The following is a 24,945-nucleotide window of genomic DNA, read 5'->3' on the forward strand; positions in this document are numbered from 1 at the left end:
CAATATGCAACAAATTTGGTTGGTAATCCTGTTTTTATCAAGGATGAAAATTCATGCTGAGCAAATTTTGTGCTTAGCACCTCTATGAAGTTGGGCCCTGATTTCTTAACTCCCAAGCTTCTCTTTACAAATGATATTGTACATTTTGTTGATGGATGAATGTCTTGATTACTTTAATTATACAGTCGACTCTTGTTATAAAGAGCACTTTTATAAAGAGGTTGTGCTTAATTCTGAAGTCCCAAATTTCAATTTCTCTTTGTGTTTCTTTGGTTTGCTGTCCTTTTATAACAACATTCCTGTTATATAGAGGTAATTTGCCTGGTCCCATCAACCTTGTTACAATGAGAGTTGACTGTAAATGGAAAAACTTTAGTGTTAAGTGCCTTGTTTATTCTTTTGAACTTTTCAATCCGTTCATGAATATCGGTGTCACATCAGTTTAGGATTATAAACTTTGTCAAATTTTTGATTATTCTACCCTTTTAAATTTGGATTTATTCATAGTACTTATGAAAACTTTAGTGCAATTTCTCTTTATAACAATTTGTTGTGACTTTTATCCTTTATTCCCCCAAATAAAAAAATATTGACATGAAATACATTGATCTTTTAAGAAATGAGTTAATTATTGCTTAATCCAATAGTTAGACAATGGATTTTAATAAATGAAAGTTGTTAATTGTCTGAACATGAATATGGTTTAGATTGTCTTCTCTTGTGTGGTTTTACTATCAATTACCGTCAATTTCCTAATTTTCTTTATCATAATTTCACAAGCTTTGTTTTTTAGTGCACACGAAACGTACATTGAATGTGGCATCCTTACACTCACTATTTGGTACCTTATAACTTCAAAGCATTCAACTCGGACATACAATTCTCGCTTTTAATATTTTTCTCAATTTTGGGCCATAATGTGTCACAGTTTTGTGCATTCACTATTGGTAATTGTCAAAGATTAGTCTTCACAGTTGGTGTATCTCAACATAAAATAACAAACCTGTGAAAATTTGAGCTTAATCAGTCGTCGAAGTTGCGAGAAGATAATGAAAGAAAAAACACCCTTGTCACACGGAGTTGTGTGCTTTCTGATGCTTGATTTCGAGACCTCAAATTCTAAACTTGAGGTCTCGAAATCAAATTTGTGAAAAATTACTTCTTTCTAAAAAACTAAGTCACTTCAGAGGGAGCTGTTTCTCACAATGTTTATACTATCAACCTCTCCCCATTACTTGTAATCAAGAAAGGTTTTATGATGATAATTATTTTGAGTAATTACCAATAGTGTCCACTGCCTTTAAATAGCTTTGAATTTACTTGATTTTACCTTTGTTCCTAATGTATTTTGTGAAATTCTTCACATTTTTCAATTAATAATCCTTAAAAAAGTTATGACACAAAATACTGAAAGAATTTAAAGGTTAACAAATTAATTTTCTCTCTGGGTTTCCCTCACTACTTGTATAAATCTTGCCTTAGACTAGAAATGCAAACATAAACTTAGTTAAAATTGGCCAGAATCCCCCCAACCCTACTGTAAAAAAGCTGTACCCGAAAATAGTTTCATTATTTTGTGACATAATCCAACTTGAAAAGTGACCTCAGGAGCAAAGGTTTAAAAAAGTAAACCAAGCAAACTCAAAGCTTCTGCTAAAAACCCAGGGCAGCGCTAAAGTGTTTGGCCCAGGAAAATCACGAGCGCCCTCTCTAGACGAAAAGAAAGTGAAACTATTTACGCTGGTTCACATCTTTTTGACAATTTCACAACAAGCAGACAACCGGGAACCAGTACCATTGAAAACAACACATAGCATGCAGTGTCATCTGCACACATTGTTTTGACAGAGAGAGCTAGCGAGACAGACAACACACAACACACGCATTTCACATGTGGATATTCGGAAGCTGTTGCTCGTCAAAATTACGTTTCTACATTTGGACACGAACAGTAATAATTGTGAATTGATAACATAATTTCCACAACCAGGCTGCTACAGTGATTTCCAGCCACTATGACAAGCCCACTCGTTGTGCTTCTTGGCGAAGTTTTATTCAACAAACACCGGGAAAAGGTTGACGTGTCGTCGCTGGCTGGCGACGGGAAAGTCGTCGGTCTATATTTCTCAGCTCACTGGTGCGCCCCGTGTCGGGAATACACGCCTATCTTGAGTAATTTCTACAACAGCTTCAATGGTGAAGGTGGGGGAGGCAAAAGGTTAGAGATTGTGTTTGTGAGCTCCGATAAGACGGAACAGCATTGTGAGGAGTATTTTACACAACATATGCCGTGGCTTTTGCTGCCATTTTCCGAGAGAAATATCAAGGTAAAACAAATTTATTAACTCAACTACACAACTAATAAAAGATATAGTCTAGCCTGTCCTACATGTACTTCTATTTCTAGAAACTATAATCCTATATGAGTGAGGCTCACGTGGGAGCCTTTTACGTTATAGTTTCTAGAAGTAGGCATGTCCTGTCTCTTGTAAATGGTATTGCTACCAATAAAAACAAAAGTAAGATTTAGAATTTAATTTACATTAACTTCAATATTATAAAGCTGTATTTGAAAAACAGAGCATATTTTATAGGCCCTACATATTACATTAATGTACGTACTGTCTTGTAAAGAATTTTTGTTTAATTTATATTGATGAGCCAAAGTAAACGAGCTAATTTTAATAGCTATTCTAATTAGTAATTGTCTGAGTGTGTATGGCTACCTCCATGGTATGGTACACTGTTTTCAGCGTTAGTTACACTATCACTTACAAAAAATACAGCACATTCCAACACAACAGTGGTTTATGAATATGTTACTGGGTGTCTGGATACTTCATTCCTTTGCCACTTGTACCCTGGACACGACACTTCGTACCTTTTGACTGAGTGTAGTCTGTACTAAACTAGCCCACCTTGTTGAGCTGTTAATGGCTCCGCTTTTAACATCGGTCTCATCACTGTCACCATTACAGCCCACCTTCGATACATATCTTAAACGCTAAGTTTTCAAAGGTCGCAAAATGCGAGGTAGTTTGATTGCAAATTTCTCCCACATAAAAAAGTCCAATACTACTCCAACATACCTCATTTTATTCCTTACATTTGTGGAATTACTATGACACATAACAGGGCTTACTAAATGATGAGGATGATGACTTTGTCCAGATGTGATGATTTGAAAATTGGTCAAAAAAAACGTGTACACAAATTACATTTACCGTGACATACTCTTGGGCGCCGCCATGTTTTAATGATTCTCCTCTTGTTGGACGTGAGAAGTCAGGGCACCAGGCAAATCTTGCAAGTCATGAATATCCAAGAGGTCATGTCACGTGACGCGGTATGGCTACGCTGATTTATCAATTTGCGTGGTGTACAAAGTAAATATGAATATGTATGAGGTGACGTTGTGCGGTGGTAATTTCCAGATACAGCGCAGCGCTACGCCACCTTATACATATTCAGTTTTTACTGTACACGCACATAAGCCTAGCGATCATGACGTCACCTTATGGATATTCATGACTTGCCAGATTTGCCGGGTGCCCACGATCAACAGGAGGAGAATCATTGAAACATGGTGGCGCCCAAGAGTATGTCACGGTAAATGTAATTTGTGTACACGTTTTTTTTGACAAATTTTCAAATCATCATATCTGGACAAAGTCTTCATTTAGTAAGCCCTGTTATGTGTCTTAGTAATTCCACAAATGTAAGGAATAAAATTCCCCCCAAAAAAATTCAAATGAAGTGATGAAATAAGTCCTCCAACGCAAAAAATAACAATAATAGTCTCAAACTCGTGTATCTGTTAAAAAAAACAATGTTTACTCTAATTCTTGTCCTCTAAATAATGCGCTTTGTCTGTCATAAATGACACCTCTGATGCCAAAATATCCAAGTCGGAGGAACTCGTTACGATTTGAAGCTGAGTCAAACACATTAAATATCATTTTTACTGAGAAGTACAAAAGGTGAGGTGGTGCATTTTGCTGCAAACAGTGCAGGGCAAACCCTTATAACTCTTTATGAAGTGTAATCGTGTCCACACTGGACCAATGGATTTACATCCCATCTGAAGAACAAAGCAGTAGGCCAAATGGTTTTAAGTGTCTTGCTTTTAATGATTTTTAGTGTCAAGTGTCAAGACTTTGACTCGAACCCACAGTCTTTATTTTGTACCTTGTTAAATATGTATTTCTTTCCACAAATTCATGGATGAATTCATGCCACATGACCCATTGTCTCACTACACTTTCACTTTCACTACACAAATCCAATGTACAGTACTAGTTGTGTTCATTGTTAGCAACTAAAAAATAGCCAACAGTCTGATAGAAAACAAGACAGGTAGTGGTACCACTTACATATTTAGGCCTACATAAAAAAAAGGCACTGAGCTTATGCAACAAATCTATTTGTAATTTGGTCTCTTGTAAATTTTGTGTATGAAGTAGTTGTTGCTACGAAAGCTCATAAAAAAATTGTTTTTATGTAATACACGGAAGTTAGTCTTTAAATGCTACCATATTCCCTGCAGTGTAAGCAGTGTAGTCAGTAAAGGCACTGCCTACATGTAGACTGTAGTGTTAGTCTAGTCACAGGCTGTTACTGTAGTTTGAAGTGAATGATGATTCCCAGAGCATTTTGCCCGGCCTAATTAGCCTCAATGAGACCCTCATTACACACGCATGACAGCAGACACCACAAAGCCCTAATTGAGTTTCTAACAGGCTGTTGTCTATAGCAATAGCGCCAATATTTGCATTAAAACTCAATCGAATGTGTATTGGCAATACACTAATGGAATCTACCAAACCCCTGGTGTATTAATTAAGTCCACGCTCTCTTAAACAAAAATCAATCCTTTCTGTGGTGATATTACAGTTTTTCTACATAACTGATCGTGTTTTAATTTTACTTTATCAGCCATCTGTTATGTTTTTTAGTTTTTTTTTTTAAAGAATGTATAGGCTAGTGTGCTGAACAATGGAAACAAATTAATTGAGCATTGTGTAATTAAATCTGCAAGCTTGTGTCTGGAAAATACAATGCACAATGTTGAAATTCAGAACTTATTTTCAATGCAAATGTAGACTAAATGAAGCTTTGGCTTGATATTCAAGAAACATTCCCAATGAGTCAATGCCCCCTAAATAGAAACCCTGATAAATCTCCTTTGATTATTTGTATAGTCCTTTAGAACAGATGGCTGTACTTCGTTTTATATTGTAATGTCAGTGTGTTCTCTTAGGAAGGTACACGTACTAAACTATGGATTATAAATTCTGAGAAGCTTGGCTTATATTGTCATCTGAACGTGAATCTATGGTAAATCCATCACTGCTTCAAAGATGAATGCTATGATTGTAGTGGTGGATAGCTGTGTACACTTTCCTAGACAGCCCAGCTTTTCAGCTGGGGCTACAAGCTAGCAACCACGCCGCTGCGCCATTTTTTCTTTCTTTCCCAGAATGCCTTGCTCGATCATAACCCCTTGAAGGTGTGGCTTTAAAATACCCAAAATAAAGCTTGGGCGATACCACGATATTATCGCAATATCCGATCAATTTGGTTTTAATCAAAATATCGATATATCCCGATATCGATTTGAAGTAAAACCAGAAGAATAGGTCATTAGAACACCTCTCTTATGCTATGACTGTCTCTTCTACAACCTTCACTGGGAGTTTGAAGACTGATGATGTCAAATTTAATTAATCGCGATTATATCGAATATCGCAAAAAAAGTGAGTGCTGGTTGTTTGATTCATTCTGTGTTAGGGACAGAGTGCCCAGTCAAGAGACACATCAAGTCATAATAGAGCAATTGGTCCCCACTCCCCTCGCATTATTTTATTGGCATGTGATACGACTTTTTTTGGCCTGTATTGAAAACATTCTCCTCTGCTGTTTACAATATGTTATACCTATAACATGCAGAACATTAATTATGTGTGTTTGATGGAAATTCTGATTTTTTAAATGTCAAAATTTGTATTATGCCATCCAGCATTCAACACTGATTGATGCCACGGGGCTATACAGTTGTTTTGATTTCTCATATAATCCCCCCCCCCAAAAAAAAACACCCCCAAAAAAACCCTGCATCATTTGAATGACAGTTAACCTTAAACGTTTACCAGACAATTAAATGTTATAAAGTGTCTTACAATGCTGCTGTGCATGAGCGCATTTACGATCAGGGAGAATTGCTGTTCAGGACCTCGATAGGATTTCAGGGTTGTTGTTGAGTGAGTCCCTTGAAGTCAAGTTCATTCTATCACACATGGTCGGCCGGCTGGGCTGTGGTGCATTGGTACAAGCCGGCTAATGTTACCCCTTCATGTACGTATAAAGCACACAGCCTTACATGATCGGTAACTTTACCCACGATGTCTGACTGATATATGCATTTCATGTTGCCTGATATTGTGCGTTGGCAATAAATCAAATGCAATACATTCCATTGCAAGCTTTGTAAATGGTCATTATGTGGCAAAGAAATGTGTGCTTTTTGTAAACATGAATAAGGGTTCACCAAAAGAAGGTTTGTGAATTCTTGTATGAAACTTGTTAGGGGGGGGGGTGGAGGGTTCTTCAAAGAATTTTGAAGAAAAGGGGTCCAAAGTCCTTCAAGACGCCTCCAGCTGTTTATAAATGAATTGTTTAATCTCAATTTTGCATCATTTTAACCCAAACATACATGTATTATTTGGCTGATTTGTCTTGTCTGGGTGTCGTGGGCGAGCAGTCTAAGTGGCGGACTCAAGCTCTGTAATTTACAGAATGTGGGTTCAAATCCTGGCCGGTCAGTCGCAACACTTGATCAAGGCACTTAATTGTAACTGCTTCCCTCCACCCAGGAGTACAAATGGGTAGCGGGGAGAGCTGGTGATGGACTGGCATCCTGTCTAGGGGGAATAACAAATCTCTACTCAGTCGTTTAATGCAAAGGAAAACCCTGATACACTGCATGGCCTGAGGAGCCATATTGGCTTGGGACAGACTTTACTTTTATTTCATTTAAATGAAAAATGTGTAAGCATAAAGAAGTAGGATAACGGCAGATGGAAGCTTTGCAGCTAGCTTTGTGGGCTTTTAATCCTTAAAAAAAATCAAGCGTAAGGTAATTTACAAATAAACCGATTCTAAGCTTCTTACACATCATTTGTACCTGAGCTGTGGCTCATTTTGAAGGATTATAATACTACAGCTAAACAGGATAATTCCATGGACTATGGACCTTAAGTAAAACGGCTGACCAATTGTTTGGTGAATTTTGTAGGGGTTTTGGAGGCTTGGTTGCCCTACACACAAAGTTTGTCCTCTTGCACTTTTTTGATTCATTTGTAGATATTATTGTTATGGAATGTTGTAAAGTTGTGCCGGAACACTTCACTTTATAATGTGACACTCAAAACAGTTTCTGTGAATGGTTTTGTACTGGTTTGAACTACAGTTAGGGACCTACATGTATAGAGCAATCAGATTGAAAAAAAAAGAAGAAGAAAAAAAGTATTTGGCCGAGCCTGTACTACAAATGTATGTCTGTTACCATCTTTCTACCAGACAATAAATATATTTGTTTATAATCTTAAGGACACACAACTGCTGGTGTACAGTTGGCTATGGGACATCACACATTGTAGTGTCCAATATTGTAATTTGTGGTGAATGCTGATTATGTGGTTACAACTAGAGAACAGACTTTATGAAAAAGTTTCAAGAGTTTCTCTCACATTATGTGCCAAGGTCATGTGGTTCTCTGCTCTTACAAAAACCAATGTTGTATAAACTTCCCTTTAAGTACAACTCTGACTCCTTTGACTGCTGTCATAATACATCTTGATAAGAATGCTCTTTCCAAGGCTGTTGATGTTAATCGATGTAGCTAGAGGAGTTGCTCTGGAGTAAACCTTGGAGACAGTAAGGCCAAATAAAAACAAATACCAGTTGATCGTCCACTCGCTCACCCTTTTTTGAGGCTGCATTTTTTTTTTTTTTTTTTTTTTTTACATTTTTTTTTTGTAAGACAAATTTTCTATGTATTTCTCATTAAAATTACTAATCTTTTAAGAACTTGTAAATAAATAAAGTAAGTGGTGACTTTAAACTGAAGAATTTGCGGCTATTTTTGAAATAAAATGCTTGGTGGCCGCCTTTGAAAGAATTTTTGGTTAAAAGGCCCTCATCCTCCTCTTTTTGCAAAAACACGGACGATCAACTGTTTTTTTTAATTCTATTTGTCCTTATGTTGAATAGTTTAAAAGCTAGGCCAGACATTCTGAGTGGAAAGAATGAGACCAATCAGGCATAGTCAGGGATCTACTGTTATAGATGTCTGTAGTCATAAGGATCTCTCTTTACAGACAAACAGAATGAACAATATTCTTAAGGCACTTTGTGTCAACCTGGCTCGGAATACATTGAGCGAGAAACATGACTTTACAATTCCAACATTATGAGGTCTTCACTGTGATGGGTTCTGTTCCAAGTTACCCCCTACTTCATGCAACTCCTCAAATCCATCGCAGCTTTTGTTGCTGGACCCACTTTGTGCACGTCCCTGGTCAAAACTTCTGCGGATAAAAGGTTTAGGCCAGGACCTTCGACAAAATAATTAATGTTTCAGAGAAAATTTTCATTAATTTATTATACAAAATTTATTGCTGCCCTTACATTTGCCCATTTTAACATGTGTTTTCAGTTTACAAAGATTTGACCTTTGACAGATCAAAAATGTGTTGTACTTTTAAACCATGCTAGATCGTTCCGGCGGTCCAATGGATTTCGGATGTGTGCCCACACAGGAATGTTGTTTTGCGTAATGTGTGCCCTGAGAATTGCAAGTGAAAGGGCAAAAGCCCCAATGTCCTACCTTAAGTTAGTCCTTCCGCTCAAAGTTGTGGTCCCCTTCCTAAGATTTGACATAATATTTACTTGGTGGATGAGAATCAATATCGTAGCCTTGGGATTCCATGTCTCATTAAATTCCAGCAATGTTAATTCCCCACCAGATCATTAGAGACTGATCATAGAGGTGGACCTATCAAGCGAGACAGGAGGATCCTTAAAGGCAGTGGACACTATTGGTAATTACTCAAAATAATTGCTAGCATAAAAACTTACTTGGTAACAAGCAATGGAGAGCTGTTGATTTCATAAAACATTGTGAGAAATGGCTTCCTCCGAAGTAACTTAGACTAGTTTTCGACAAAATTTTTAGTAATTTTCCTCGAATTTGATTACAAGACCTCAGAATTTGATTTTTAGGTCTCAAAATCAAGCATCTGAAAGCACACAACTTTGTGTGACAAAGGTGTTTTTTCTTCCATTATTATCTCGCAACTTCAATGACCAATTGAGTTCAAATGTTCACAGGTTAGTTATTTTATGCATTTATGTTGAGATAAACCAAGTGAGAAGACTGGTTTTTGACAATTACCAAACATGTCCAGTGTCTTTAAGTAAACCATAGGAGAGATCTTCCTCCATGAGCGAACCCACTTTAGTCTGGATCTGTACATTCTTGATGCCATAGCCTGAAGCAATGGCAGCTGGAAGGGAAATTACTGGAGTCCCAAGTGGTACATTAGCCCAATGGACTTTGGGGCATGTGTTCCACAAAAATTACAAACTTTTTATACAAGACAAATCTGTTGTGAAGCTGAACATTCCACCATGGCTGAACCATGGCTGAACCATGTTTCAAATGGTCTTTGCTAATAGCGTGTGTGCATAATGTACGTCTATGGTGTGCACAGAAGCAGTTATGGGTATACTTTTTGTAGGAATGTAGTACCACTGTAAACAACAGAAAAAAATATACATTGGCCGAATTGTTTGTAGATCTTATATTTTTAAAGCAAACAGTAACTCTATGATGCCATTCCACTAAGGGTTCTTTCCTTAAAGCCATTGGACACTTTCGGTTAACAGTATTGTCCAAGGCCCACAGTTGGTGTTTCACAACTTATATATAAAATAACAAACCTGTGAAAATTTAAGCTCAATCGGTCATAGGAGTCGGGAGAAAATAACGGGAAAACCCACCTTGTTTCCGCATGTTCGCCGTGTCATGACATGTGTTTAAAATAAATCCGTAATTCGCGATATCGAGAATTGATATTGTTTTATTGTTTTCTCAAAAAGTAAAGCATTACATGGAATAATATTTCAAGAGAAGTCTTTCACCATTACCAAGTTTAATTTGTAAATCTGTGAACTTTTTTTTTTTTTTTTCTGTACCGAAAGTGTCCAGCGGCTTTAATTCAACGTGCTTACATTGTAGGCCAAACTTCAAAAATTTAGGCTTGCATTGCCCCACAGTGTCACGACAGGGACTCGAATGCACACTCTGCTGAACAGAAACACCAGAGCTTGAACTCGGTGCTCGACCATGACACGCCCTCCTGAAGTACCAGAATTTTACTATTTTTATAGGCTATCTTTGTACTGCTCATGTCGATGATATCAAGTTGGTACTAATGAGATACTTTTTGACCGTGCTTTTTCACAGTTCTCGCCAGTATTGAGCGTGTCGAGACCGATGCGCGCAATACTGAGCGTGTATGTGCTCGCTTAGAGCCGCAAAAAGGGACCTACAATATGTGTGCTGCTGCTAGCATCTCACAAGTCTTCATGATTGCACGACATGAATTCCTTCTAACTTCTAATGTTGCCATGTAGCCTGCAATGTAGGCTGACCAATTTCATTTGTCAAAGATAATTAGAGCAGAATGATCCATAATTGGACTAGTGGTAAACATGATACTGTACATTGAAGGGCCTACATGATGTCTAATATTTATAATACACAAATCACCACAGGTAGCTTGAAAAATATAAACAGCTGTGCTCGAGCGTGATTCAACCGGCCCCACACTTCAACTAGAATTATTCAAAGATCTCAGAGTGAAGAAACTGACTGCATAAAAAGAAACTATAAATCAATAGTAAACTTACGGGTACAACCATCGCTTTTGAGTGAGTGTTGGCTCTGAAAAGAGCCGGTTTTGGTCTCCTAACTGACTGCATTGGTGCATGCAGTATCAAGCACAGACTTTGTGGTATTTGTAAGGAAAATCAACAGGACCCGTTTCATTGTACTGTTTACCTCTGTTTTTTACGCTTTATGGGTACAAGCTCACGGCTTTGTAGAGTTAAATGTAGGTACAATGTACTTGTAACCTTTTGCTTGCTTTCTTTCTTTTCATTTATTCTGGTTGTGAAAAGCAGACTTTGTATGAAAGAATGGAATGATATGTCAATAGCAAGTGAGACTGATGTGGTGTTAGTGGGTAATGGTGAGGTGGTGTGGAAGTGTACATGTGTGGGGTGAAACATCCACAAAATAGTTTTCTCAAACAATATTGTGATGCTTTTCAGATTGTGATGCTTAGCAGATTCAAAATAATGTCTGATTAGCACTAACGACATAACAACTTTCAAAACGTTTTCAGTGACTAAACTGTAGCCAGCAGGAGCAGCCAAACAACATGCTTTAATATGTACATGTAGCAATCTAGTGTTTTTCCTAAGCAATTTTGTTAAAAAGATCAATAGAAAGTACTTAGAAGATTAGAAGCCCCCTCTTAAAGGCAGTGGACACTATTGCTAATTACTCACAAGAGTTGTGAACATAAAACCTTACTTGGTAGCGAGTAATGGGGAGAGGTCGATAGTATAAAGCATTGTGAGAAATGGCTCCCTCTGAAGTGATGTAGTTTTCGAGAAAGAAGTAATTTTCCACGAATTTGATTTTGAGACCTCGGATTTAGAATTTGAGGTCTCGAAATCAAGCATCTCAAAGCCGGAACTTCGTTAGACAATGTTGCTTCTTTCACTATTATCTCGCAACTGCGACAACCAATTGAGCTCAATTTTCACAGGGTTGTTATTTTATGAGTATGTTGGGATACACCAAGTGAGAAGACTGGTCTTTGACAATTATCAATAGTGTCCAGTGTCTTTAAAGGCAGTGGACACTATTGGTGATTACTCAAAATAATTGTTAACATAAAACCTTACTTGGTAATGAGTAATGGGGAGAGGTCGATAGTATAAAACATTGTGAGAAATGGCTCCCTCTGCAGTGATGTACATGTAGTTTTCGAGAAAGAAGTAATTTTCCACGAATATGATTCTAAATCTGAGGTCTTGAAATCAAGCATCTGAAAGCACACAACTTCGTTTGACAAGGGTGTTGCTTCTTTCACTATTATCTCGCAACTGCGACAACCAATTTGAGCTCAATTTTCACAGGGTTGTTATTTTATGTGTATGTTGGGATACACCAAGTGAGGAGACTGGTCTTTGACAATTACCAATAGTGTCCAGTGTCTTTAAAGCGCAGCAAGATACAAATACCTGGCAAGAGATACCTGGCAAGAACATGCACACATGTTGTAACCACAAACCATACTGTGTGTTAAAAGGAAAGAAGCATTTAAAAAAAAAATATTGTCAGCTCGGTGAATGTTTTGAAATTATGCAAAATATAAAATACGCAGGGTCCAGGCATTCAGTATTGTTTTGAAGATGAGCAGAGTATATTGTTCAAAACATTGGGACCACACCCGCTCTTTTTAGAGCCAACCCTCTAAAAGAGATTTTACACATGTTTGTACATGTAGGTTTTACCCCAAAGAAACTATTTATTTATAGTTGATTCATATCTTATTGGGTTCTGAATTCAATGTAGAAATATTGGCAGTTATCTCGTCAGTTTTCCCTGTGGTTTGTTACTTATTTTCCACAGATTTGTTGTCATTGTGTTTACATTTAGTTGAGTCCTGAAGGTTGACTCCATACATCATTGTTGCAGACATTTATTGCTTGCCCTGCCATAAATTACAGTGAACCAGCACACAGTCATTTGTACATTGACCAATTTATGTCAGCTACAATTGGAGTTAGGAGACACAACAATAACAAGCAGTCTGGAATACAGGCTAGGGTGGATCCAGACATTTTTATTAGAGGCTGGATACATTTCTTTATATCAATGGTGGTCTTCCAGCTACATGCTATTCTGAATTTCTTGGATGTTGTTTGACATTACGTTAAGGAGAATGGGCGAGAAAGTGTAGATTCGTGAATAGAATCTACGAGCCGAAGGCGATTACATTGTAATCACGAATCTACACTTTAGAGTCTATTCTCTGACTTAAACTATTTCCCCCATTGGTTATGTAACTGTTTCAATGAACTGGATTTCATCTCAATGGTAACAAGACTAGTTAGTCTATCTAATTTCTATATAATTTCGTATACGTTGTCAAATGACGGTTGATCACATTTTACAACTATTTTACAAAATATATAGGCAGGCTTGCAACATTATCGAGTACAACGTCAGTTTCCTCAGCTAAAAAAAAATGTGATACTAAAGTGATTTTTCTCAACTGGAAAATGTTTTTGTAAATTGAAAGATAACATATTTTCAGCTGTTTTGTTGCACTTCATGCTCTATCAGTTTGGAAAGACAGTAATTTTCAAGTTGAACTATTCACTAAAGCTTGTAATGAATCTACACTCAACTGTAGATTCGTAACAAAGTGTAGATTCGCAAAAAAAATAATCTACACTTTCAACAGTAGACTGACGTCACAGAAATAGTTTAAGTGCATATAACCTAATCATTTAGACTTTATGAGATATTCAAAACTTAAGAATAGTCCTTAGTGAGGACGAGCAACTTGTCTTAGGACGAGTAACACTTCCTAACTTGAGATAAGACTAGTCTTAAACCTTTGTGAAATCCAAAAATTTTTCAAAACCCAAGATTGTGGATCGCTGGATGGTAAAATTGCATTACGAAATTCTTTTGATGCTCAATATATCAGGGCAGACAAATGATAATTTGGCATGGGCGACTCGTCAAACTCATTACCCGGCTAGCAGTGCTTCAAATGGTTGCCACTGCGACACCAGTTGCGACTGTTTTTCAAAACCTAAGACTAAGGATCTCTGCACGCGCAAAGGGGTAATAATTAAGGCTGAAATGTATGCATTGCAATGGATGCCAATTCAGCAAGCAACTATTTTGATGCAACAGCATCAGAGCATAGAGCAGAGCAGACAATGACAATTTGGCATGTATGACTACTGATATCCACTACCTGACTATCAAGTTTCAATTAGTCGTGACTTCGACACTTGAAAAGCAGTAGTTGTGACTAGACATACGTAGGCCTACATGTAACAAAAGCAATAAAGAGTCGTGACTTTAACACTAAACGCCCATATCGAGGTATTATTGAGTCAAGGAGAATTGTTCCCATAGTTACCCCTATGGACAGCAATGAAGGACAGAACCCTAGATGGAGAGCCATCACAGTTCGGGACACCACCCAATTGGAACTGACTACCCCTTGAACAATTTTCCCATACATGTAGACTTGCACTTTGAAAAAAGTTTCCCATCATGCTCATAGACCTGCTCCTTGTTCCGTCAATGATAAAAATCCAGGCTCGAGTCAACCCAACCTCGCTACCATGGGCAGCGCGCCGTATCACGCTAGCTCTGCGTACATCTCTAACCCCTGGGAGGGAAACTCCGATCCGTGTCTTTGATTGGCTATCACATACGCGCAAAATATAAAAAAAGCTCTACACGCCAAAACGCGTGCGTATAAAGATGTACGCATTCATCACGCAATCACTGAACGCCAAGGCAAGTTTATGACTTTTATTACACACAGCGCATCCAGCCCGTGCGTGACTAACGCCCAACACAGAACAGACCAACCACAGGACTAATGGTTATATCCCATATATTTGGATATTTTGAAGTCACACTTCCAGGGGTTATGATCGAGCAAGGCATGCTGGGAAAAAATGGCGCGGCGAGATCGATCACCCCTGGGAATGAGGTTAGACTCAACTACACTCTGAAGAGGAGAAATCAAAATGGCTGTGTGCACTTGTGTTATTTTTGAGTCAAGGGCTAAACCTGAAGTATACCATGGAGCAACCATGAGTATACACTTGGTTTTCTTGGTTTATGTTGAGTGGATTAACCACTTTGCCATCTGCTTCTATAACAGACTTGTTTGTAGCATGGTGGAAGCATGGATGAAGAAATTTGCACATGATGGACAGTACCATAAGAATCTGTGTGTGTGCTCGGGCATCCATTATTGACCATGTGATGGACCAGGGTGTGGTGTGGTCATGATGTCCCATTATCCAGGTGTTAAGTGACACCTGTCAAGGTGTTTATTGATTGATTGACAGCTGCTTACCCTGAGCATCCTACCTGTACAACATGTACAGTGCTAATGGAACATGGATCTTTCTGACCATAGGGATACCCACTCCGTGGTGATGCATAATGCATACACTGTTAAAGCATGGAGGTAGAATTGTTGAAGTACACAGGATTTCTCATGGTGTAAGCATGGAGGTAGACCAGATTTTCATTTTGATTCTGGTGCAGTAAAAAAGCAAGCGCTGCAGTCTTGTGTATTTTTCACCCCAATTCAAGCCATACAGGGTGCACCACCACAGAGTGTTGGCTTCATTAATATTCTGTAGGCCCTAAAATATTCTATTCTAAACAGATTTGAGAGCCCAATAAATATTTGGCCCAATTGTGACCTGGGGTTGTTGACTTCCATCTTGAGGAATTTCGGATGCCATAGACCCTGAACCGAGAGGTGTAGGGACATTTTCTTAAAGGCAGTGGACACTGTTGGTAATTGTCAAAGACCAGTCTTCTCACTTGGTGTACATGTATCTCCACATATGCATAAAATACCAAACCTGTGAAAATTTGAGCTCAATCGGTCATCAATTGAAATCAATTGGTCGTCAGAGTTGTGAGATAACTATGAAAGAAAAAACACCATTGTCGCACGAAGTTGTGTGCTTTCAGATGCTTGATATCTAAACTTGAGGTGTCGAAATCAAATTTGTTAAAATTATTTCTTTCTCGAAAACTACGTCACTTCAGAGGGAGCCATTTCTCACAATGTTTTATACTATCAACAGCTCCCCATTACTCGTTAACCAAATGAGGTTTTATGCTGATAATTATTTTGAGTAATTACCAATAGTGTCCACTGCCTTTAAAATTTGATACTGTGTGAAGGGTCAAAGATTGATAAAGCCCTCAAACTAACCCACTTCAATTGCTGTGGTCTCCTGTGCCTTTGCTGTGGTTTCCTTTGCGTAGTTCTAAGGCCAAACAAAATAATATGTGTGTTTCTGGTTACCTGACCGACCCTAGACAAACACGCCGACCCTACGTAATTTTATACATTTACAGACAAAATAAAATAAAACAACCCCGATCCCACTCCCCGTTTGACAAAATACCGCACGATTTTAACGTTATTATATTTGATGTTTCCTTTTTTCTAAAATGTTTTCACATTTAAAATAAAGCATTAGAAAATACACATTTTCTTACGAGAAAAGGCGTCGTTGATCCATGGTTGATCAAGTACTAGTATTGCAACGACTGACGGACGACGTGTGTAGCGTGTGTTGGGAGGTCGCAGCATGCATTTACACGTGCGAGTTCGTAATGCTAGCAATCTGTTAATTGCGCTGCTCAATCTTGAGATTGCACAACAGATGTTGATTGAGCGATGTACGCCGATGAGCTGCGCTACGCCCCCGCATTTGCGCCGCCTGGAAACCCGCTAAAATTCCCACGTGACACGTCGAGTCTTGTCTCAATGCGTTTATTGCCGGTTCGCGTAGATTTTACCAATAGAGGGCGTTTTATCTCACTGTATTGCATTGTTCCAAAACGACCTCTAGCGATCAATGTTTCTTGTATTTTGTTGCCGCACGCAAAGTAACAACGACTACAGGCGTAGAATCTGCTTTTGTGTTACGTGAAATTTACAGACCTCGGAACGGTTGCTTTTTGGGGCTTATTTTCTGTGTCATTTTAAGAGATTTTCGAGTCGAACTTGGACATCGTTGAATTTACATGCAAGGGCAAAAATATTTTTAACATTGGTTCCTACCCTAAGTTTTGAAGCAATAAAATAATTCAACAAAATAAAATGTGTTTTCGTCCCTACCGACCCTAATTTTTGGCCGGTGTAATAGGAAACACATATATATTATTTTGTTTGGCCTAATACAAATTGACTTTTTCCTCATGACGAGAAGTGCCCCTAACCAGAGCAAAATTGCCTTGCCCCTTCAACAGCATAGTTCAAGGTCCGAGTTAAATTTAGATACTGTAACTTCAAGAAGGGTCAAAGATTGATACAGTATACAATTGTTGCACGATATGATGGGGTCCATGGCGTTTTGTACACCGAGGGGGGAAATGGCACTCGAGGCGGAAGCCGAGGGTGCCATTTCCCCCCCCCGAGGGTGTACAAAACCCATGGACCCCAATCACAGCGTGTAACAACTGTTTTGTTATACCTTGGTAACATTAATATAATTCCTCTTCTCGAAGTTCTGTTACGACGGAGTATTCATTGTTTAATTACTAAACGAACAAGAAACAATTCCCGAATGTTCCCTCGAACCCGCGTGTGTATCGTACAGCGCTGGAAATCGACCAACGGTGGGAACGATCAAGGTGATGTACACCGGTGTACATCACTTTTCATGTTACCTGGCGCGCTGTGCATTACGCGTAGCGCGCATCTTTAGCCATGATACAGGCGTATTTGTTGCACGGCACGTGATTGGTTCTTGACCAATCAAACTTCACAATTTGTACAGAGGTATAACAACCTTAGTTGATAAACAAGTAATTGTTTATAAATGTTAGGTGAGTTGTCCCATAATTACTCTTGCACCTGAGCATCGTCCATCACCGTTGATGCTATAAATATGCACTATAACTAGTATATAATGGTAGTTCTCTGGAGAATTTTTCTTCCAGGCAAGACTTGGGTCAGCCATCTGTTGACAGTGATAAATGGAATGTGACATGGTGAGCTATGGTCACAGGGAGAGCCCTGGGGGTGGGCGGGGCAGATTGTAGAAGAGAAATTGATACATCAGTTTTGGTTTACTGTGGCACTGTTTTTGTCCAACAAATATGCACAAATGCTAATAATTGAGTAGCAAATGATTATTTCTGTGTAGCAACTATATCATTTTGTGTAGTATTTGGTATAAAGGGAAATTGTTCACTGGATTGTATTGACTGTTATCGTAGTTATCTTGTTATCTTTCAATTCAGATTTGTAACTTTTATTGGGGTTGGGGGATAGGCTGTTCCTTATAATATACTTTGTTATCTGAAAAACATGATGGGGAAATTTATATGAATGTGACAGGAACAAAGACCTTGAAAGTAAAGGCTTCAAGTAATGAAATTCACAAAGACTAAAATTTTAGTTAAGTTTTTGTTATGACAAAGGAATGAAGCATTTTTTTTAGCAAAACAGCTTTGGCATTTCGTTTATCAGTTTGCTTGCAATTGCATTGGGCCATTTCTCTACTTTTATACATTTGTACAATGTACGTGTAATGCATTGCATACTATATTTGTTCATGCCTTCTGCATTAGGTGTATACCACCACACATGGAATGTAGATAAACAATTTATACATGTGCAAAAACAACCTCATTCCTATGGCTACGTAGGTGATTAATCTTTTCCATAGTGCCTTGCTGGATCATAATATTAACAACACGAGGGGATGAGGTTGCATTCAGCAACTGTAGTGTACAAAACATTTTATCCCATTGAGATTGGTGAGAACAGGTATCGCAGAGTGATTTTATGGTATCTACGTATCCACCGTGCATGGTATTCTTCCTATTTAAGTCTGATTTCTGATTTTTCACTAGAAAGAATATTCCCTTAAAGGGAAGGTACACGTTTGGTAATTACTCAAAACAAACATTAACTTAAAAACTGACTTGGTAACGAGCATTGGAGAGCTGTTGATAGTATAAAACAGTGTGGGAAACGACTCCCTCTGAAGTAACATAGTTTTTGAGGAAGAGGTAATTTCTCACTAAAATAATAAAAGACTTCTAGCTAGAAGTCTTTTAATTCCTATCTGAAAGCACACAAATTTGTCCAACAAGGGTGTCTTTTCTTTCATCATTTTCTCACAACTTCGATGACCGATTGAGCCCAAATTTTCACAGGCCTGTTATGTTATGTTTATGTTGGGATACACCAAGTGAGAACACATGGTCTTTGACAATTACCAAACGTGTACAGTACCTTCACAATCTGAAACGCTTCTCAATTTCAAATTTTTGCCAAATATTAAATTCAAATTACTTTGAAGTGAAATGCTTCTCACAATGCTATCAAATGCTGACTGTAGACCTCTAACCAAGGGTTTTGATTGCTATTAAATTCGAGAGTGATTACCAAATTCCCTTTAACACACCATACCATCATGCTACATGTATGCCAATGCAGAGGCTTAATTGGATTGCAAGTGGTAGACATTGACCCATTAAGACTCTAATGCCTACTAATTAGATTGCCAGACTTAATAAGAACTCTAATCTCCTGTCAACAGTCCCAGATAATTTGCGCATAGCTGCAGAGATTACTATGCAGGGGGAGTACTGTAGCATTTTAGTCAACACGCCTTTAAAGGGTCTGGGTACTTTTTGTTGGACACAATGGTTGAAAGCTTCCCTTCAAATGTTTTTTGCTGAGGTGTTGTAGTTTTTGAGATATTAGTAAAACAAGTCACCAAAGATTGTTTCGTCTCAGTGGAAAGATGAAGTTATTTTAGCATGTGAACATATTATCGTGACATTGTTTTACTCATTCGTTCCTGAAACATTGGTTCCTGAAGATTGGTTCTTGAACTGGCCAAGTTAATATCTAGTGGTAAGACATCTGCTCCAGAATGGCAAAGGTTGTGGGTTCGAATCCCTGTGGTTTTAAAAAGCACAGTAATCTGAGATGTACTTGCTTAAACACACATCAATGCAAACTTTACACAAAATAGCCACTGCATTGATATTTCAAGTGGCTGAGTTAATGTCTAGTGGTAAGACATCTGCTCTGGAATGGCAAAGGTTGTGGGTTCGAATCCCTGTGGTTTTGATTACAGGAATCTAAGATGTACTTGTTCAAACAGGCATCAATACAAACTTTATACAAAATAGCCCTTGCTTTGGTTCCTGAACTGGCTGAGTTAATGTCTAGTGGTAAGACATCTGCTCTAGAATGGCAAAGGTTGTGGGTTCGAATCCCTGTGGTTTTGGTCACCTGAATCTGAGAAGTGCATAGTTGCTTTTACATATCAATACAGGTAAAACTGTATTCAAAATAGCCCTTGCTTTGGTTCCTGAACTGGTCGAGTTAGTGCAGCACATTGCAGCGAGCCAGCTATACATCAGAGAAAGAGTAAATTTCACAGTGTATAGCCAGAAGGCAGCTTAGTATTGCCTGTGAATCTAGCGTGATCCCGAAGATTGATAAGAGATTGCCGGTCAGACCAATCAAACAAGCTCCACAAATGACAATCGGCGCAAACCCTTGCAGTCCTCTGCAGACTTCTTAATCTCAGTGTCACAAGTTATCAGCCAGATGTGTATGATTTTAATTTACGGCCGCGCTGTTGTGTGGTTTATTTATTTTTTTGTTTAGAAATTTTTGTAGGTATTTTGTCGCCAAGAATTTTGTTCGCTCTCTTTTTGGGGGGGAAGTGGCGTGTTCATAAGAATTGATTTTCAGAATTGTTAACGAACCATACACTGTTTTGTAGTATATTAGCATGTGTATGGCACTGAATAAAATTTTTGGTACCAAACAAATTTTGTTTTTTGTACCAAATGCAAATTGTACATCAATTGCAGGCAAAGTATCTTTGGTTTTTTTAACCGTTTGATTGTTTTAATCCAAAAATGTAGATCAATAAAACTACATGTAACCTGTGTTAAATTTCATTTCATTGACGGTAGCATTTTTGACATAATCCCTGAAAATTTTGAGTTCACACTAGAAGCATAGCTGGAATTTCAGACTTGTTTAGAAATAGTGTATATTTTTTAAATATTTCTTTTCACATAGTACTTCACCAAAATTTCCAACAAAAAAGTTCACAAAGGTTTTTTGGGACTTATAATCATCAAAAATCTGTTGACACTCTGCTACAATGTACCTGGCATTGCAATACTTGATTGTAATAACCAACGTTGTTTGACCATGACAATGGCAGCCTATTAAAGGCAGTGGACACTATTGGTAATTACTCAAAATAATTTTTGGCCTAAAACCTTACTTGGTAATAAGTAATGGGGAGAGGTTGATAGTATAAAACATTGTGAAAAACGGCTCCCTCTGAAGTGGAGTAGTTTTCGAGAAAGAAGTAATTTTCCACGAATTTGATTTTGAGACCTCAGATTTAGAACTTGAGGTCTTGAAATCAAGCATCTGAAAGCACACAACTGCGTGTGACGAGGGTGTTTTTTCTTTCATTATTATCTCGCAACTTCGACGACCGACTGAGCTCAATTTTTCACAGGTTTGATATTTTATGCATGTTGAGAAACTGGTGAGAAGACTGGTCTGTGACACAATTACCAATAGTGTCCACTGTCTTTAAAGGAGTCTATCGCACTTTTGCAGATTTGATACAATTTGATATCATTTCTTTGTCTTCTTTCTGTTTATTTCTCTCTGTAGACAAAACTATGTAAGAGATTCAAAGTGACCGGTATCCCCACATTAGTTCTAATCAACAGTATGAGTGGTCAGATGATTACGAATAATGGTCGTCTACAGATGCTTGATGATTTAACAGGACAACACTTTCCCTGGTACCCAAAGCCTTTCAATGGTAAGTAGTGAAGAGAGTGGTTTCCTACAAAATGAGAGTTTGTCTTTTTATAGAGAAATATTGTTTTTTATGAATGCTGTGTATAAAATGCAAACAGCTTTCCAGTAATATTTTGTCACTGTGTGGAATTTTAACTGGTAAAACAGAGACACGTTAAACTGAACACAGTTGTAAGAAATCTGGTTTCCTCAATTGATTTCCTGACTTGACACATTGCTAGAATAATGAATTTGAATATTTTGAGTCACCAAAGATATTCAGACTTCGTAATTGTGAAATTGTGCGCATTATTTTAAGTGTGTTGATGTTATAATGTACATTTTGCATTTCATGTAATAGGATTTGAGGGATTGCATGGTGAGGTATCAATACAGTATATTTGGTTTGCGGTAACACCATGTGTGTATCTACTTGCCAGGTAGAGTTTGCTCTTAGAGAACTGTTTGCTGTAGATACTCGGATGTTCCGGAGACTTCTCAGTTCTGAAAAGAACTGGGACTGCTTTTACCCGGGCAGAGGGTATAGATAATAGGCTGGGACTGCTACTTTACCTTAATAGGATCATGATTAACTGTACTGCTGCGAAGTCAGTTCTTAAATTGGTTTTAACAATTCGACAAGCTTGCTCTAGTCATCGTCAGGAGATGTACATGTACTTACATTGAGACAAGAAAGGGACAGTTTTGTTTATTGTTTTAAATCCTGTACCACCATTTGAATTAATTGATATTCAAGTACTTCATTTTGTAGGTCTATTGATTCAATACAAAGAATCTATCGAGGTTTGATCAAGATGGGTTTGCCTTGTTTTTTTAGAATGTGGAAGATGAAAACAATCTTTAATGCCCTCAAGTTTCAGAATGTTTTCTTTACCTGAAGTATGTGCAGTATGTTGGTGTTTCACCCGATCCTTAAGGGTTGGGAAGGGTAAAGGGAGAAGTAAAAACAAACGTACATTTGTACAAATCAATAATAGAGGAATTTCTGCATTTGTCACACAAGTTCTCCCTTGAGGCAGACTTTTGTTTGATGCAGATTTTATTTTAAATCCACAATCATTTGCCCCCCAAGTGCCAGGCCTGATCGCAAAGCCAGCTCCCCCCCCCCTGGCAAATCAGCATTACTCCTCACACCTTGTGAATGCATGCTACATGTGATGCAAGACAAGATTTAAGCATATGAAATATTCATGGATGGTTTTGTGCTGGGGAAGCTGAGCGATTCCAATATTCAGCCTACTCAATGTGCCATCAAGGTTTTAGCCAGGATTTGGTAAAATGGCTTCCAAATTATCTGGAATTTCTATAAACTGGGTGTCCAATTTGTTCCATGGTCAATGTTTTAGACAAGACTTGGTAAACGTATTTGCTGGCAACTTTAAGAACTATGTCCAAATTGTTCACTTACAAATGTACAATACATTTCACAGATAAACAGGGTGTCATCAATGTTTTAGCCAAGACTTGGTAAAAATGTGTCAAAATTTGCAGGAAATTAAAAAACTGGGTGTCCAAATTGTTCACGTATGTTTCATTTCATGTAAATGACAGATAAAACAGTGTGTGCAAAGGTAAAATAGGGTGTCCAACAGACACACGTGACTGCATAGCAAGGTTATTCAGGATAAAAGGCAAGGGCATCATTTCCTGGCATTTTCTCGACAGTGCAGAGCTTTCTCACTGCACGCAGGTGTTATCTTAAGCTTCTCTAAGCTTATGGAGCTTTTCGTTTTTTTTGAGTTTGACATCATGTATGCGTGCATGGAGAATTGAGCAGTTGAATTGAGCAGTTGACGTCAATGATCTTGCTTTTAGCATTTTGTAAAATAGCAGCTTGTGTAGCATATGGATTCATCAATATTTTGTCAAAACACCGGCCCATGTATTAAAGGGACATTCACAAATGTTTGTTGAAGCATCTTTTCTCCTTTACTATAGCACATGTATTACATGTAGACAAGAAATTTTGCTCCATCAAATCATTCAATGCCTGAATCCTTTTTCAGATTCAGATTTGGGGTTGAAAATTAATCTTTCTCTAAAGCTGCATTTCTTCAAAGGGCGTCGTTTCTACCAATGTTTTACAAAATCAACAGCTCTCCAGTGCTCTTTTCTAAGTAAATTTTTACGGTCAATCATTGTGGAGAAATGTACACCCTCTCTTTTACCCTGACACAATAGTCACTTTTCAAGTTTTTAATTTTATTTTTTTATTCTGCAAGAAATAAATAAATTTTCAAATTATGAAGAATCTTCTCTTAAAGGTCATGATAGATAAATTGGTAAATACTCCAAACAAATTATTAAACATGAATACTTACTTGGTGAGAAGCCCTAAATGTCTTGATAGTTGGCCTGGGCGACTAAAGTGTGACTAATGTCATAGAAGCGACTAAATAATTGAGTTGAGTCACGACTACCATTTTTCAACTACTCGGTTAATTGTGCTGCCACTACTACTTAAAAAATAGGCGCGACTACCTGTTTGGTGAACCAATTGTGTCCAGTCACGACTATGCCTACTCACTACCATTCACAACAACATCAGTGACACTATCCTCCAATCCTTTCAACTAAATTTAAAAGTTAGTCACAACTAGTGTCGTAGTTGATAGTAAACCTATTTTGAGAATGGATTCCCTTCAAAGTACAGGTTTAAATAAATAGAAATTATAATAGTTGCTTCTAATATAGCGCACATGTCCGTCACTAAGTGACACTCCTGGCACTGTAACATACAGTATTTCCTGCAAGATACATGTGTGGGATTACGTTTGAATTACGAGACCTAATCCTTTTATAGCACCTTGTAATGTTTTACAAGGTGTTGTGGCGCAATTTGCTGACGATCAGACCAGGAACACCGGGGCAAACCCCTTGTCTTAACAATACTGTAAGTGCACTGGGTTCTTTTACGTGCATTAAATAACACACGGGACCTACGGCTTTATGTCCCAACTGAAGGACGATGCATCATGGTTGTCTTGTCTTGATCATCAGTGTCTTGCTTAAGGACACAAGTGTCACAACTCTCGAACCCACACTCTGCTCTTAACCGCTAGGCCATGACACGCCACAAAGGAAGGGTTCCCTTTAAACCTGAAGTCAGCAATTTGTAAGAGGGAATGACATCTTATTGATCAGTCCTGCAATCAATTTCATTTCACTTTACTTGGGATTGCAC

At 38.0% G+C, this 24,945-nt stretch overlaps 1 protein-coding gene across 1 annotated transcript in view; it reads left to right on the forward strand.

The window, feature by feature from the left end:
- The first annotated feature begins 1,863 nt into the window (after window positions 1-1,863).
- The window catches only part of LOC117290614 (nucleoredoxin-like), a 45,745-nt gene continuing 22,663 nt past the window's right edge, over window positions 1,864-24,945 (forward strand). The window contains exons 1-2 of the mRNA XM_033772077.1: window positions 1,864-2,327; window positions 21,609-21,762. Coding sequence (XP_033627968.1) covers window positions 2,016-2,327; window positions 21,609-21,762 — 466 coding nt within the window. The 5' untranslated portion in view covers window positions 1,864-2,015. The remainder of the gene's footprint in view (window positions 2,328-21,608; window positions 21,763-24,945) is intronic.

This window comes from Asterias rubens, chromosome 5 (assembly GCF_902459465.1).
Source record: "Asterias rubens chromosome 5, eAstRub1.3, whole genome shotgun sequence".
Classification (NCBI taxonomy): Eukaryota; Metazoa; Echinodermata; class Asteroidea; order Forcipulatida; family Asteriidae; genus Asterias; species Asterias rubens.